A 13,829-nucleotide genomic window follows, 5' to 3' on the forward strand; every position below is an offset into this window, starting at 1 on the left:
CGGCTGAAATGACACAGCCGGAATTGAAGAGCTCTCCTCTCGGAGAAGAGTGTGAATATGACACTATAAGCAAGTCTACGAAAATAACAATGATGTGACGGTCATTATTTGTGTTTGGTAAAGCTCTGGTGCACAACTTACACACTTCCGCTTTAAAGATGACCTATTATTAGCCTCTGATGTCTGTAGTGTGTGAAGTTTCAGCTCAAAATACCACACAAATAATCTTTTATAACTCTTTAAAACTGCTTTTGATCCTAATTGTGCTGTTTTGGTGACTGTCGCATTAAATGCTAACGAGATTGTGGTATTTTTAAAAGAGGGCAGAGCTACAAATGCGAATGTGACAGCATAGTTCAAAACAGGTCTAATGTTCTATGCTAATGAGAGAGAGATGGTCATTAGTGGGCGGGGCTTTCCTCCCTCTGATGACACCTACAAAGGGAGAATGTCAATCAAAAACTGTTTATATCAAGTCTAATTATAAACAATACAATTAATACTCTATTACCATTAGAACCGGTTATAATCACACACTGCTGACATACAACTTTTTGAACCCCTTATAAAAGTAATTTTCACATAATAGCTTCTAAGTGAACATGAGTTGAAATAAAACCCTTCCACTGACACACTTTCTACCCAAATAATTGACTTAACTAGAAATTTGTGTGAAAAAAAAACTTGATTTCCTGGTGAAGTTAATTATTTGGGTTAAAAGTAGAGGCGCTACTCCAACTTTGGTGCAAAGATTTATCGAAAATATAGTTTTATTTGGTAGCCAGTGTATGTTTTAAAACACGAAGGAAGATATTTTGAGCAATGCTGGTGACCACATGACTCTAGTTACGACAAAGTAGGCACAATTTGTAAAATGCAATAAAATCAATCGTTAAAAGTGCGGTATGTACGTTTGACACCCAGTGGTTGAACTAGGTATTGCACTCCTGCATCAAAACAAATGCAAGTGCAGGTTGCCAGATTTCCAGATTGACGACCAACAAGAAATGAACTTGAACTTGAGTCTGCCGGTCAAGCTTAAAGGCTGATTTATGTCATGTTCTGAATAAAAGCACTGATAAGCGATAGACAGAATATTTTCTATATTAAAAGGATTTCTTTGTCCTAACCAACACCTCGAATTGATCTTTTAGAAACGGCTTCTATTTCTCACAGCTGAACAACATTACAAAACTATGACAATGATCAGCTCAGGAACAGCTCATGTGCTTTATTCAGTGTTAAATGCTAATAATGTCAGTTTGAATGTCATTTTACATTACATTTATTGCCGTACTACTGAAAGCAGCAGCAGATAGTTCACCTCAGATATGGAAACAATAATAAACCATTTAAAATTGACCTTTAGACTCAAAACCAACACATATCAGTGATTCAGCATCTACATTTAATAATGTTAAAGAGGTTTAATATGTATTAATGAGATTATAAACCTTACCATTTGGCTGGAGTGCAGCGAGTGCACTATTCTGTGCTTCTGAATGGCTGTGTTTACATTTCTGTCATGTTTCGTCTGGTGCAAACAGTCACATTGCTCATCTCTGCAAATCTCCTCATGTAGCGTGTTGTTAGGACACAGGGTTACAGTGTTACCTGCTCACCTAATGTTTACGGTCATAATATTTATTTCATTAGCTAATTAATAACCACCTCATGTGGAACTCTGAATCTGCGTCTCATTTCGAAGTCTGGTACTATCCACCAGAGGGCGCATTTTGGTCACGGATGCACACTTAAAGAGTCTTCCTGTCTAAATGAATAAAATAAATGGTTTTCCACCAAGGCAACCCGAAGTGCTGAAATATAATTAAACTGGCTTTGGGTTAAAAGACCAAAATAAAGACAGCTGTTCTGACATGTAACTTACATTTTCAAAGCCGAATATCTGACTTCAGCATTGTTTTTCAGATAAACAAGAATGTTGGCGTGTTTCTTAAATATCTGCAAACATATCATGTTGTTTTTATGGTTTAGAAAAGTCAAAATCTTTAATACAGCACCTTTAATTCTTTAATTTTGTTAATTGACTGTTGTTCTATTGACAAAAGCACAGAGATCAGATTTCCAGGGTTTTTTTTTCCGACTAACTTAAACACATTTGGTAAGCACAAAACATTTTGATGGATGAAACACACTCAAAAAAAGGTTGAATAACCCTGAAAATCTCTTCTTTGTACATTTGTCAATTAAAAAAGGTTTAAAAAGTTCATAAAAGTTCATTTTATAACATGCTTATAGCTTTTTCAGAACTGTATTTGCAGTTTTTGTTATATATTATGACTATAATGAAAGTAGTCGTATTATGAAAATAAATGTCATTTTTACAATGCTAATCAATCGATGCCATCAGTTCTTCAAAATATATTCTGCATCTCCTTTGTTTACCAGTTAATGCCTAGTAAATATCATTTTTGGGTGAAATATCCTGTTTATTACTCACAGAAGTGTACCGCACAGTGTAAATGTCAGTGCATTCAGCGGAAGAAAGAAAACCATGCAGGCTGAAAGCAGACGAGGATGAGTACAGGTTAAAGTAAAAAATTAAAGTAACACTGATTCCAGTTTTAGTGATTAGAGCAGAATGAAAAGCAGCGTGAGCCCCAAACACTCAGAAAAACGAACACATGCTTGTCGGGAATATGTGCACAGGGCTACATTTTTGAGAACTGAGAAATATGTGCATGAGGGTACATATGGCTGCATTTTATGTGGAAAACAAAAGCTAGGTGGTGGTTTGACAGCACCGACAACATCTGTTACTTTTCATGCTGTGCCAAAATCCCTTTAAGGCAGGGGTCTCAAACTCTATTTGGCGGGGGGCCATTTCGGAGACTGACAAATGATAGAAGGGGCCGTCTTAACATCCGTAAGTAATGCTTGCGATCGTGTGAAGTAAAGGCCGGAAGGTGGGGTTTGGGTCAGTACTGTACAGACACTTTATAAGAGGCATGTGCTGAGAAAACTGAACAGAGCTGAAGAGCGGTGGTTGGGGGTGCGGAGGGGGGGTGGGTCTGGTTGACAGTCGTGAGAATGAAAAGTGGAGGGGGATCGCAAACTTAAGAAACTTAAGAAGGTGGGAGGGGGGCTGGTTGACAGTCGCGGACTGAAGTACACGTGGGAGGAGAGAGACGATTGCGAACTGAAGAGCAGGGGGCGTCTGCGAACTGCAGGCCGGAGGGAAGAGGAGGGTGGGCTGTAAATGGCCCGTGGGCCGACAGTTTTAGGGTGCTTTAAGGCAAGGGTTAACGTTTAAGGAAGGGTGGATTAGGGGTAAGGGTTTAGGATTGGGTTTGAGGAAGGGTGCAAGTCAGTCGATATCAAGCTGACCGGCTTCCTACACAGACAAGCACTAGAAAGACGTTGAGAATGGGATAAATGTACACATTTACATTTACATTACATGTGCGCCCTCTTGTGGATTCATGCAAAATGCCACATATAAGAAAATGTGCCCAGTAACATATTTGAGAGTCAAAAATCTCCAGTGGTCTCAATTTAATTAGTTTTAATTAGTAAATTAGTTTCAATTTAATTAATTCACTCTTTTTTTTGGGCTCAGTCCTTTTATTTATCAGGGGTCGCCACAGCGGAAGGATATGCTTTACGCAGCGGATGCCCTTCCAGCAGCAACCCAGTACTGGGAAACACCCATACACTCTCACATTCACACACACTCTCAAAAAACCTATAGCGCATGTGTTTAGACTTGTGGGGAAAACCAGAGCACCCAAAGGAAACCCACGCCAACACGGGGAGAACATGCAAACTCCACACAGAAATGCCAACTGACCCTGCTGGGACTCAAACCAGCAACCTTCTTGCTGTGAGGCAACAGTGCTAACCACTGAGCCACCGTGCCACCCTAATAACTTTAACTAATTGATGTCTATGTGTACATATTTAATGAATTGTATTTGTGTGTTAAATGTATGTAGCGTCCAACAAAAACTGCAAGCAAATAATATACATGTACATATTTCTCGGTTCTCAAAAATGTAGCCCAGGGCACATATCTCCAACAAGCCTGAGTTGTAAAAACTGCAGCGATGGGCCAGAATGCAGAAGAAACGGAGTGTGAGTCGAAGATCAGACAGCGAGAATCAAGCCCAGATGAAGGCTGTACTCACACAGAGATGAGGCTGAGCTCTTCACCTGCTGCACCTGTGGATCTGGAGACGCAAGAGCATTTACACACGCACACACACGCTCAATCACTCTTCACTGCGTCAATGATGGAATTACATTAGATCAGGGGTGTCAAACTCAATTCCTGGAGGGCCGAAGCCCTACACAGTTTAGTTCCAACCCTGCTCCAACACACTTACCTGTAGGTTTCAAACAAGCCTGAAGGACTCAGCTAGTTTGATCAGGTGTGTTTAAATAGGGTTGGAACTAAACTGTGCAGAGCTGCGGCCCTCCAGGAACTGAGTTTGACACCTGTGCGTTAGATGAACGGATCAGAGTGCTCACATTTATAGTTTTCAGCTAAGACTTTTCAGCTAACACCAACTGCAGGTTATTTCATTATTTACTCACTTCATTTTAACAGATGAATGATAAGCAGACAAAACATTTCTTTGTCTAGAAAATGCTTTTTGATTTAAGATCTTTTAGATATATGGAGTAGAAACAAGACCAAGACAAAACTGGAGAAGTAAGTTTTTTATGTTTGCAAATTTACCTTTTTACATTTTGGGTTTCCAAAGACAAATATATATATAATAAAAAGAAATATTTTGAATACAAGCATGAAGAAAATGTTATTTTCCTGATGATGTTAAACAATTAAGCTCAAACTCATTCGGATGGAGACTGTATTTAGTTTAGTTCTGCTGTTTCTCTCACAAGAAATTGTTTTTTTAGACATTTTTTCACACCAAAAGAGGCCAATTCAGTAGAACGACACGTTTCTTAAACAACATACTGCTTTAAACTACTAAAATGTCAGTAAAAGTCACATTTTTAAAGCACAGAGATGAACTTTCAGCATCAAAACTCAACAGATCAAGAGATAAAAGTCCTAAAAAGCAACTGTAAATTAACAGGGAAACACTTAAGCTTAGAAACTAATGCATACTATTACTACTGTCTTATTAACTGACCAATATTAAGATATTAACTGTTTATTATCACTTATAAAGTATGATCTTATTCCACATCCCTTATTGTAATAACTATTAATAAGCAGCTAATTAGACATTTATTGAGCTAAAAGTCCAAAATTAGTATGAATTGTACATTAAAATAATGTGTGACCATTTTTACAGTATTAAACAAGAGTGTGTTTTTAGACATTTATTACTAAAATGTTAATAAAAGTCACTATTACTAACATATTAACTGTTTATTAGCATTTATAAACTATATTCGTATTCCACAATCCCCAACCTTACCCAATACCTACTGTATTCACTATTAAAAAGCAGCTAATAATAAGTTTATTGAGCTAAAAGTTCAAAAATTGTGTCAAGTGTACATTAAAATAAAGTGTGACCATGTTTTCTACAGTGTAAAACAGGAGTGTTTGAAAGTTTCTCTAACAAGAAATAGTTTGTTTAGAGATTTTTCCACAAAAAAGAGGCCAATTCAGTAGAACGACACGTTTCTTAAACAATATACTGCTTCAAACTACTAAAATGTCAGTAAAAGTCACATTTTTAAAGCACAGAGATGACCTTTCAGCATCAAAACTTAACCGATCAAGAGATAAAAGTCCTAAAAAGTAACTGTTAATTAACGGGGAAACACTTAAGCTTAGATAATAATACATACCATTACTACTGTCTTATTAACTGCCTAATATTAAGATATTAACTGTTTATTATCACTTATAAAGTATAATCTTATTCCACATCCCTTATTGTATTAACTATTAATAAGCAGCTAATCAGACATTTAATGAGCTAAAAGTCCAAAATTAGTATGAGTTGTACATTAAAATAATGTGTGACCATTTTTACAGTATTAAACAAGAGTGTGTTTTTAGACATTTATTACTAAAATGTTAATAAAATTCACTATTACTAACATATTAACTGTTTATTAGCACTTATAAACTATATTCGTATTCCATAATCCCTAACCCTACCCAATACCTACTGTATTAACTATTAAAAAGCAGCTAATAATAAGTTTAAATATTCATAAGTTTACGTTATGAAATATTTATCCGTTAAAAGTTCAAAAATTGTGTCAAGTGTACATTAAAATAAAGTGTGACCATGTTTTCTACAGTGTAAAACAGGAGTGTTTGAAAGTTTCTCTCACAAGAAATTGTTTTTTTAGACATTTTTTCCACAACAAAAGAGGCCAATTCAGTAGACTGACCTATTTCTTATACAATATACTGCTTCAGACCACTAAAATGTCACTTTATTAAACTCAGAAATGTATTTTCAACATTTAATGTGAGCAGAGCAACTGATAAAAGTTGCACTTATGTATGACTGCATAACCATAAATGAAGAGAAACTGTTAATTGACTGGGTAACACCTTAGTTTAAGTACCAAACTCACACCATAACTACTGTCTTATCACCTTCCTAACATTAAGATATTAACTGTTTATTAACACTTATGGTCTTAGTATGACATTATCATGATCTTATTATCTTATATCCAAGTATGTTATTATGTTATGTTATTCAACATCCCTAAACCTACCCAATACCTATTCTATAAGCTATTAATAAACAGCTACTTATAAATTAAAATTATAATAATTATAAGTAAAAAAAAAAAAAGATTGAATTTTTTAATAAAACAACCGGATGTTTTTTATTCCAGTGTTGAACAGGAGTGTTTGAGTGTTTCTCACCCCATGTCCGATGCGATCAGAGAGTGTCTGCGCAGCATGGCTCTGGCCTGTGCATTGGTCAGATTCCCCGTCAGCTCTCCATTAATGGCTAGAATCAGATCCCCGACCCGCAGCCGGCCGTCCCGACTGATGGAGCCGCCGTGAATGATGCTGCGGATCAACATCCCTGGACCGTCCTTCAGCGCGCACACCGTCATTCCTAAAAAACACCACTGCAAACATCACAGTCTGCACTCCAAACAATGAGCTTACTGCTTGGTCAAACTACACTGCATGACAAGAAGTCACGGAAACAAAGGGTTTTATGTTACTTCAACTAAGTTTAATCAAAAATCTTTTTAGTTATACAAAGTTTAACTTGGTGGCATGGTGGCTCAGTGGTTAGCACTGTGGTCTCAGAGCAAGAAGGTCGCTGGTTCGAGTCTTGGCTGGGCCAGTTGGCATTTTTTTAGTGGAGTCTGGTTTCCCCCACAGTCCAAACACATGTGCAAAAGGGGAACTGATGAACTAAATTGGCTGTAGTGTGTGTGTGTGAATGAGTGTGTATGGGTGTTTCTCAGTACTGGGTTGCAGCTGGAAAGGCATCCACTGTGTAAAACATACGCTGGATAAGTTGGCGGTTCATTCCACTGTGCCGACCCCTGATGAATAAATGGACTAATCAAGCTTTAAATAGGAAAATTATCAAAATATCTTTCGTTTTTGAGTGAGATGCTAATGGTCTAATCCGTTTCAATTATGTATGCTAAGCTAAGCTAAAAGGGTTTTCGCCAGACCCAGAGATCAGTTGAATGGACTCATATGATAAAACTCAACTCTCTAACTCTAGGAAAGCTGTAAATTACCCTACTTCCAAAAAATAAAAAATAAAATAAAAAACTAGTGTTCCTATAAATGTAGATTACTTTGTAAACGTAGATCAGGAAGCGGAGTGGGTCAGCATCTGTGATAGTAAAGCAGAGTCTGGCTGTAAACGGCTGCTAAGCGTCCTCAAATGAATGTAGAAAACCCTCATATGAAATTTTAATAGACTAATGGTGAAAGCAGACGGCCTTAAACTGCTGCTCCGGGATAAAGCATCCCAAACCACTGCTCAATGATCCCATCGCCAAAAATACAAATGTGGATATTTAGTGAAATGCAAAATGAAGACCTGAAGACCAGCAGCCTGGGGAAACATACCATTACATTACCAGGTGCATGAATACAGTGAGAAATATTGCCCTCATATTTATTATACTTTGTATTTTAATCCATATTCACAGTTATTTTTGCAAGTGTCAAGTGTCTTGTAGCATTTGGCACTTCATTTCTCATATCCATTGCTGATTAGGTCAATTAATGCAATTAAGTGTCTTATAAACTGACAGTGAGTTCACACATAAGTATATTCACAACCCAGGCTCATTCTGATAACGTACCCCAATAACCGTCGTCGTGGTCAGCTCCCCTCTGCTTCTCAACTTCGCCGACGTACACGACGAGCTAACCGGACAAATTGGTTGCGGCGGGAAAGCCCTCCACATGGAGGTTAGTGGCCAGACGGCGAGCGCGAAAAGGAACGGCGTCACACCGCCCCCTAGCGTTCGCTTAAAAAATGAAATGCAGCCATACGTACCTCCAGCTACATAAATCACCAACCCAAGCTCATTCTGAAAACGTAGTCCCGCGGACGTTTCTGGAGACAGCGGAATATGTCCCGGGGGGTACGTACGGCTGCATTAATTTTATTCAAGCGAACGCTGCGGGGCGGTGTGATGCCGTTCCCTTTCGCGCTTGCCTTACCTCCTTGTGGAGGGCTTCCCCGCTGCAACCCGTTTGTCCACTCAGCTCACCGTGTAACTTCGGCAGGCTCAAGATGCGGAGAGGAGTTGACCACGGCGACCGGTTTTGAGTCCAGGTAAGAGCGGTTCCAGCAATCAGGTAAGACGAAAACAGAATCCCAAAAATTAAGTGTACGAGTGACCGGGTGAGAACGCGGTGAAATTCGTAAATGCGGTAGAAAAAAAAAATCGGGGCTTTTATTTTTTTGGACGGGTTTTGTAAACTGTTGCTCGGGTTTAGGGAAGCGAGCGGGTCGATCGGTAAAATTGGTTGGGTTCAGGGAAGGAGGAGGGCGGGTCGGCCGATTGGCCAGTCGCGCAGTCAATCATCCGGACAGCGGCCTCCGGTGGGTTCACGCGAGAACAGCGCGGCCGCGAACCACACTCGTGAGAGGCGTCTGAGGTGCGAAAAAGCGAACAACATCGGCCTCTCGCTGATTTGCGAAAACAAAAACTGCAGCCGTACGTACCCGCCGGGACGTATTCCGCGGTCTCCAGAAACGTCCGCGGGACTACGTTTCCACAATGAGCCTGGGTTGCTGTCATTGGTTTAATCAGTGCAGAATAACTTCGCGAGGGGTTTGGGAACAAATGAGTCTCAGAACAATTGGATGATTAGGTAAAAATAAATGCAGATTATAAGACCATGAAAGTGTTTTTGACCTTGCCTGCATATTCGACTGTGGTTGGAAACCCTTACAACCAAAAATATGACCATTTTAATGTATAATAGAGGCTCTTTAAGTTACAAAATGTGTTGATAAAATCTCTCCATAAACACCACTTGGTACATTTTTATTATGTTTTATTCCTGTGATGAAGAGTTTTTGTCTTACCCAGGCTGGCATTGCCCTTGACCACAGTGATGGTCCTCTGGAAGCCCGCGGTGCCGTTTATCTGCTGGCTCTCATCCGCTGTCTGATCTGGAAGAAAATCCTCTTCCTGTGAGGAGAAAAGGTCAAAATCCTCATCAGACAGCACATCAAAGCCTGAAGTCAAGGGCGCGCTGATGAAAGAGGTCAGCGGGACGAGCTCCAGCACAGAAAACGACAGCAGAACACCACACAAACACAGCGTAACCATTCCAAACTGCTCTGATGCTGGAACGTTTGATTATGAGTAACACTTTAGTTCATTCATTCCTTTTCCTTCAGCTTAGTCCCTTTTTAATTAGGGGTCACCACAGCGGAATGAACCGCCAACTATTCTAGCATATGTTTTACGCAGCTGATGCCCTTCCAGCTGCAACCCAGTATTGGGAAACACCCATACACTCTTGCGCTCATACACTACGGCCAATTTAGTCTATTAGTTTATATGGTCAATATAGGAGTTGTGCATGATTGAATGTGATTGGCTGCTGGATGTGCATACCTGCAGTGTGGAGGGGTGCCTGCTTATCTGATTGGATGCGAGATGTGCATGTTTGAATGTGATTGGCTGCTGGATGTGCATGTTTGTGGTGTGTAGGCATGTCTGCTTATCTGATTGGATGCGAGTTGTGCATGTTTGAATGTGATTGGCTGCTGGATGTGCATACCTGCAGTGTGGAGGGGTGCCTGCTTATCTGATTGGATGCGAGTTGTGCGTGTTTGAATGTGATTGGCTGCTGGATGTGCATGTTTGTGGTGTGTAGGCGTGTCTGCTTATCTGATTGGATGCGAGTTGTGCATGTTTGAATGTGATTGGCTGCTGGATGTGCATACCTGCAGTGTGGAGGGGTGCCTGCTTATCTGATTGGATGCGAGTTGTGCGTGTTTGAATGTGATTGGCTGCTGGATGTGCATGTTTGTGGTGTGTAGGCGTGTCTGCTTATCTGATTGGATGCGAGTTGTGCATGTTTGAATGTGATTGGCTGCTGGATGTGCATACCTGCAGTGGGGAAGTGTGCCTGCTCGTCTGATTGGATGTGAGTTGTGCATGTTTAAATGTGATTGGCTGCTGGATAAGCATTCCTGCGGTGTGTAGGCGTGTCTCCTTTTCTGATTGGATGTGAGATGTGTGTGTTTTAAATGTGATTGGCTGTTGAATATACATATTTGGAGGCGTGTCTGCTTATCTGATTGGATGTGAGTTGTGCAGGTTTGAATGTGATTGGCTGCCGGATGAGTATACATGCGGTGTGGAGGTGTGCTTATCTTATTGGATGTGAGATGTGCATGTTTGAATGTGATTGGCTGATGGATGTGCATATTTGCAGTGTGGAGGCGTGTCTGCTTATCTGATTGGATGTGAGTTGTGCATGTTTAAATGTGATTGGCTGATGAATGTGCATATTTGCAGTGTGGAGGCGTGTCCGCTTATCTGATTGGATGTGAGTTGAGCGTGTTTGAATGTGATTGGCTGCTAGATATGCATACCTGCAGTGTGGAGGTGTGTCTGTTTGTCTGATAGGTCAGATCAGCGCTGCAGAAACTGCCGTGTTCAGCGATCATCGACTGCTGATTTTCCTCTTCCTCCTCCAGAAAGTGGCGCTCAAACGCTTTCTCATCAGACAGATCTAAATCACTGGAGTCGATCTGGAGACGAAGGTATGGAGGTGAAAATTATAACAACGGTAGGAAAAAAGATGCTACATGTTAGAGAGTGTGTTAGGATAACCACCAAATAAAAGCATCATGCAATTTCAATGAGCTTTTAGTGATGTCAAGATGGATCTTTTACTAAACATAAACCTAAATGTGTAATGCTATACTTGAAGCCTTTGGGCCCTATCATACACCTGGCGCAGTGTGGCGCAGGGCACAGCGCAGTAGTCTTTTGGTAGTTTCAGCTTGCCGCAAGAGAGGTTTTGAGGCGTTGCGCTACGCTGTTTAAATAGCAAATGCATTAGCGCTCATTTGTGCGCCCATAGGCGTTCTGCTCTATAAAGGAAGGCGTTCTGACCGCTGGCGCGTTGCTATTTTCAGAAACTATAGTAGATTTTTCATTAGACCAAAACTAACCCGGTCTAAACTCCGGTGCAGAGTTGCACCTCGCTTACACACTGCTTAATACACACAAGAGAGCAATAGGCAAATATCTTTACATATGAAAAAATGTAAATATTAAGGATATATATAGGATATAATAAGAATAGATATAGAATATAAATATAAAGGATTAAAATATTACAAAACATATTATTTTCTAGCCGACATAAATATGAAAAATCACCGCCTTCATGTCTTCTTCATCTCGGGAGGCTTTTTCAGTTCATTCATAACAATCTGCTTTTGTATAATGTTATTATTATTAGCAGTATTATTTATTATATCCATATTTATATTTGTTTTATTAAAAACAAGCTTAGATTTGTCCACCTGTCAGGTTTTAGACCATATGGGGCACAGCATGTGTTTTAGGATATAACTCAGGTTTTTGAGCACACTTGGTCATTATTATTCATTTATTCGTTTGCTGGAGATTAGAACTGAATTTACAAATAGTTTTGAAATGAATATTTGCGCTTAACAAACGAAAGTATTTATTTATAGGCTAATTGATGTCTGTGCGTAAAGGTTTCCGTATACAAGAGTTAAAGTGAAAGTGATCCATTATCTCTCATTCTCACGCAGTAGATGCTCTGTTTAACAGTTTTCTGTTAAAACACTGTGAACTGTTTGCTAGTGAAATGCTCAGTTTTTCCACTTAGACTTACTTTACGTCCTGTAAATAGTGAATGCGCTCTTGGCGTGACGCAGCTGGCTCTTAAAGGGAATGGGAGATGAGACTCTTATTGGTTTATTCTCAAAACACACCTATAACTCATTAAGAAAATAAACTCAACCCTTTTAGAACATGCGCCGAAGCGCAAGGCAAATTTCCCGTCCTTAAATTAGCAAAAACGCGTCCTGACACGCCCTGAAAGCATTTGCGCCCTGCGTTTTGCACATGGACCGTCAAAATAGAGCCCTTTATGTATAATGCAGTGGTTCTCAAATTTTTTTCATCAAGTACCACCTCAGAAAAAAATTGTCTCTCCAAGTACCACCAAAATGAGCAGTATTGAAATACAGTAGTATAGTAGGCCCAGTAAAGCAGCTACAACTCTGCACAGTTAAAAAAATGTGGCAAATTACCTCAGAAATATATGGCATACTATATAAATCATTTTTGATAAATTTTGAAACATATGTAGCATGTACATGCCATATTTCATTCCTCCGCGTACCACTAGAAAGAAGCCCGCCTACCACTAGTGTTACACGTACCACAGTTTGAGAACCACTGGTATAATGCATTACACACACACATACACACACAAATACTTATTCCAAATCTACTTTAAAGGTGCTGTATGTAAGTTTTCGACTCTTCTAAAGCATAAAAATACTAAATATGTTTGCAGATATTTAGAAACATGCTCAGTGAGCATTCTTGTTTATCTGAAGAACAATGCTGAAGTCAGATATTCTGCTTTGAGAATGTGTGTTACGTGCCGGAACAGCTGTCTTTGTTTTGGTCGTTTAACCCGCACAATGTCAGCTTATCCAATCATACTGCACCTTTAATTTTGGCACATTCATTCTGAAAACAACCCAATATTGATCTTGTAAAATGCTTCTTGACTTAAGCATATTAGATATCTGTGCTCTGAGTAAGTAAAGCAGCATGCTTTGTATCACATATAAAGGCTTACAGATTTCAGATCTCGCTCCTACAAGAACGTTGCACTAATAACATGCTTTTATGAGCACTGACCACTGCAGGCTCAGCGCGGAAAACAACTTCACCACCATCATCATCATCATGACAGATCTCCGTCAGCAGCAGAGCCGAGAGCATGGAGGAAGAGCCATCCTCATCCTCCGCCTGTGAACACAGGGAACCGTCAGCTCTGCTCGTTCACTGATGAAGCCGTATTCTAGGAGCACTTTTAGCTTAGCTTAGCATAGATCATTGCATCGTATTAGACCATTAGCCATATGAGTGAGATTGTCACAATCTGCTGACTCATGCAGGATTTACTTTACGAATTAAAGGAACACTCCACTTTTTTTTCTAATTACATCAGTAATACACAGGGTGGGCCATTTATATGGATACACCTTAATAAAATGGGAATGGTTGGTGATATTAACGTCCTGTTTGTGGCACATTAGTATATGTGAGGGGGAAAGCTTTTCAAGATGGGTGGTGACCATGGTGGCCATTTTGAAGTCGGCCATCTTGGATACAACTTTTGT

The 13,829-nt window shown here is 39.7% G+C and overlaps 1 protein-coding gene across 34 annotated transcripts in view; it reads right to left on the minus strand.

The window, feature by feature from the left end:
• mpdz (multiple PDZ domain crumbs cell polarity complex component) overlaps positions 1 to 13,829 on the minus strand; it is a 109,048-nt gene that overhangs the window by 41,018 nt on the left and 54,201 nt on the right. For 17 of the 34 annotated variants that reach the window (XR_015496542.1, XR_015496537.1, XR_015496538.1 and 14 more), the window contains exons 18-21: positions 11,022 to 11,180; positions 9,498 to 9,603; positions 6,839 to 7,037; positions 4,149 to 4,190 (exon numbers count right to left, since the gene is read on the minus strand). Coding sequence is in view for 28 of the 34 variants with exons in the window: in XM_087262306.1 (XP_087118432.1) it covers positions 4,149 to 4,190; positions 6,839 to 7,037; positions 9,498 to 9,603; positions 11,022 to 11,180 (506 nt within the window). In the remaining 6 variants the exon portion in view is untranslated. Of the gene's footprint in view, positions 1 to 4,148; positions 4,191 to 6,838; positions 7,038 to 9,497; positions 9,604 to 11,021; positions 11,181 to 13,344; positions 13,456 to 13,829 lie in introns of all 34 variants that reach the window. The other 17 variants (XM_087262299.1, XM_087262293.1, XM_087262291.1 and 14 more) reach the window with 2 other exon arrangements.

This window comes from Danio rerio, chromosome 7 (assembly GCF_052040795.2).
Source record: "Danio rerio strain M-AB ecotype USA chromosome 7, GRCz13ab, whole genome shotgun sequence".
Classification (NCBI taxonomy): Eukaryota; Metazoa; Chordata; class Actinopteri; order Cypriniformes; family Danionidae; genus Danio; species Danio rerio.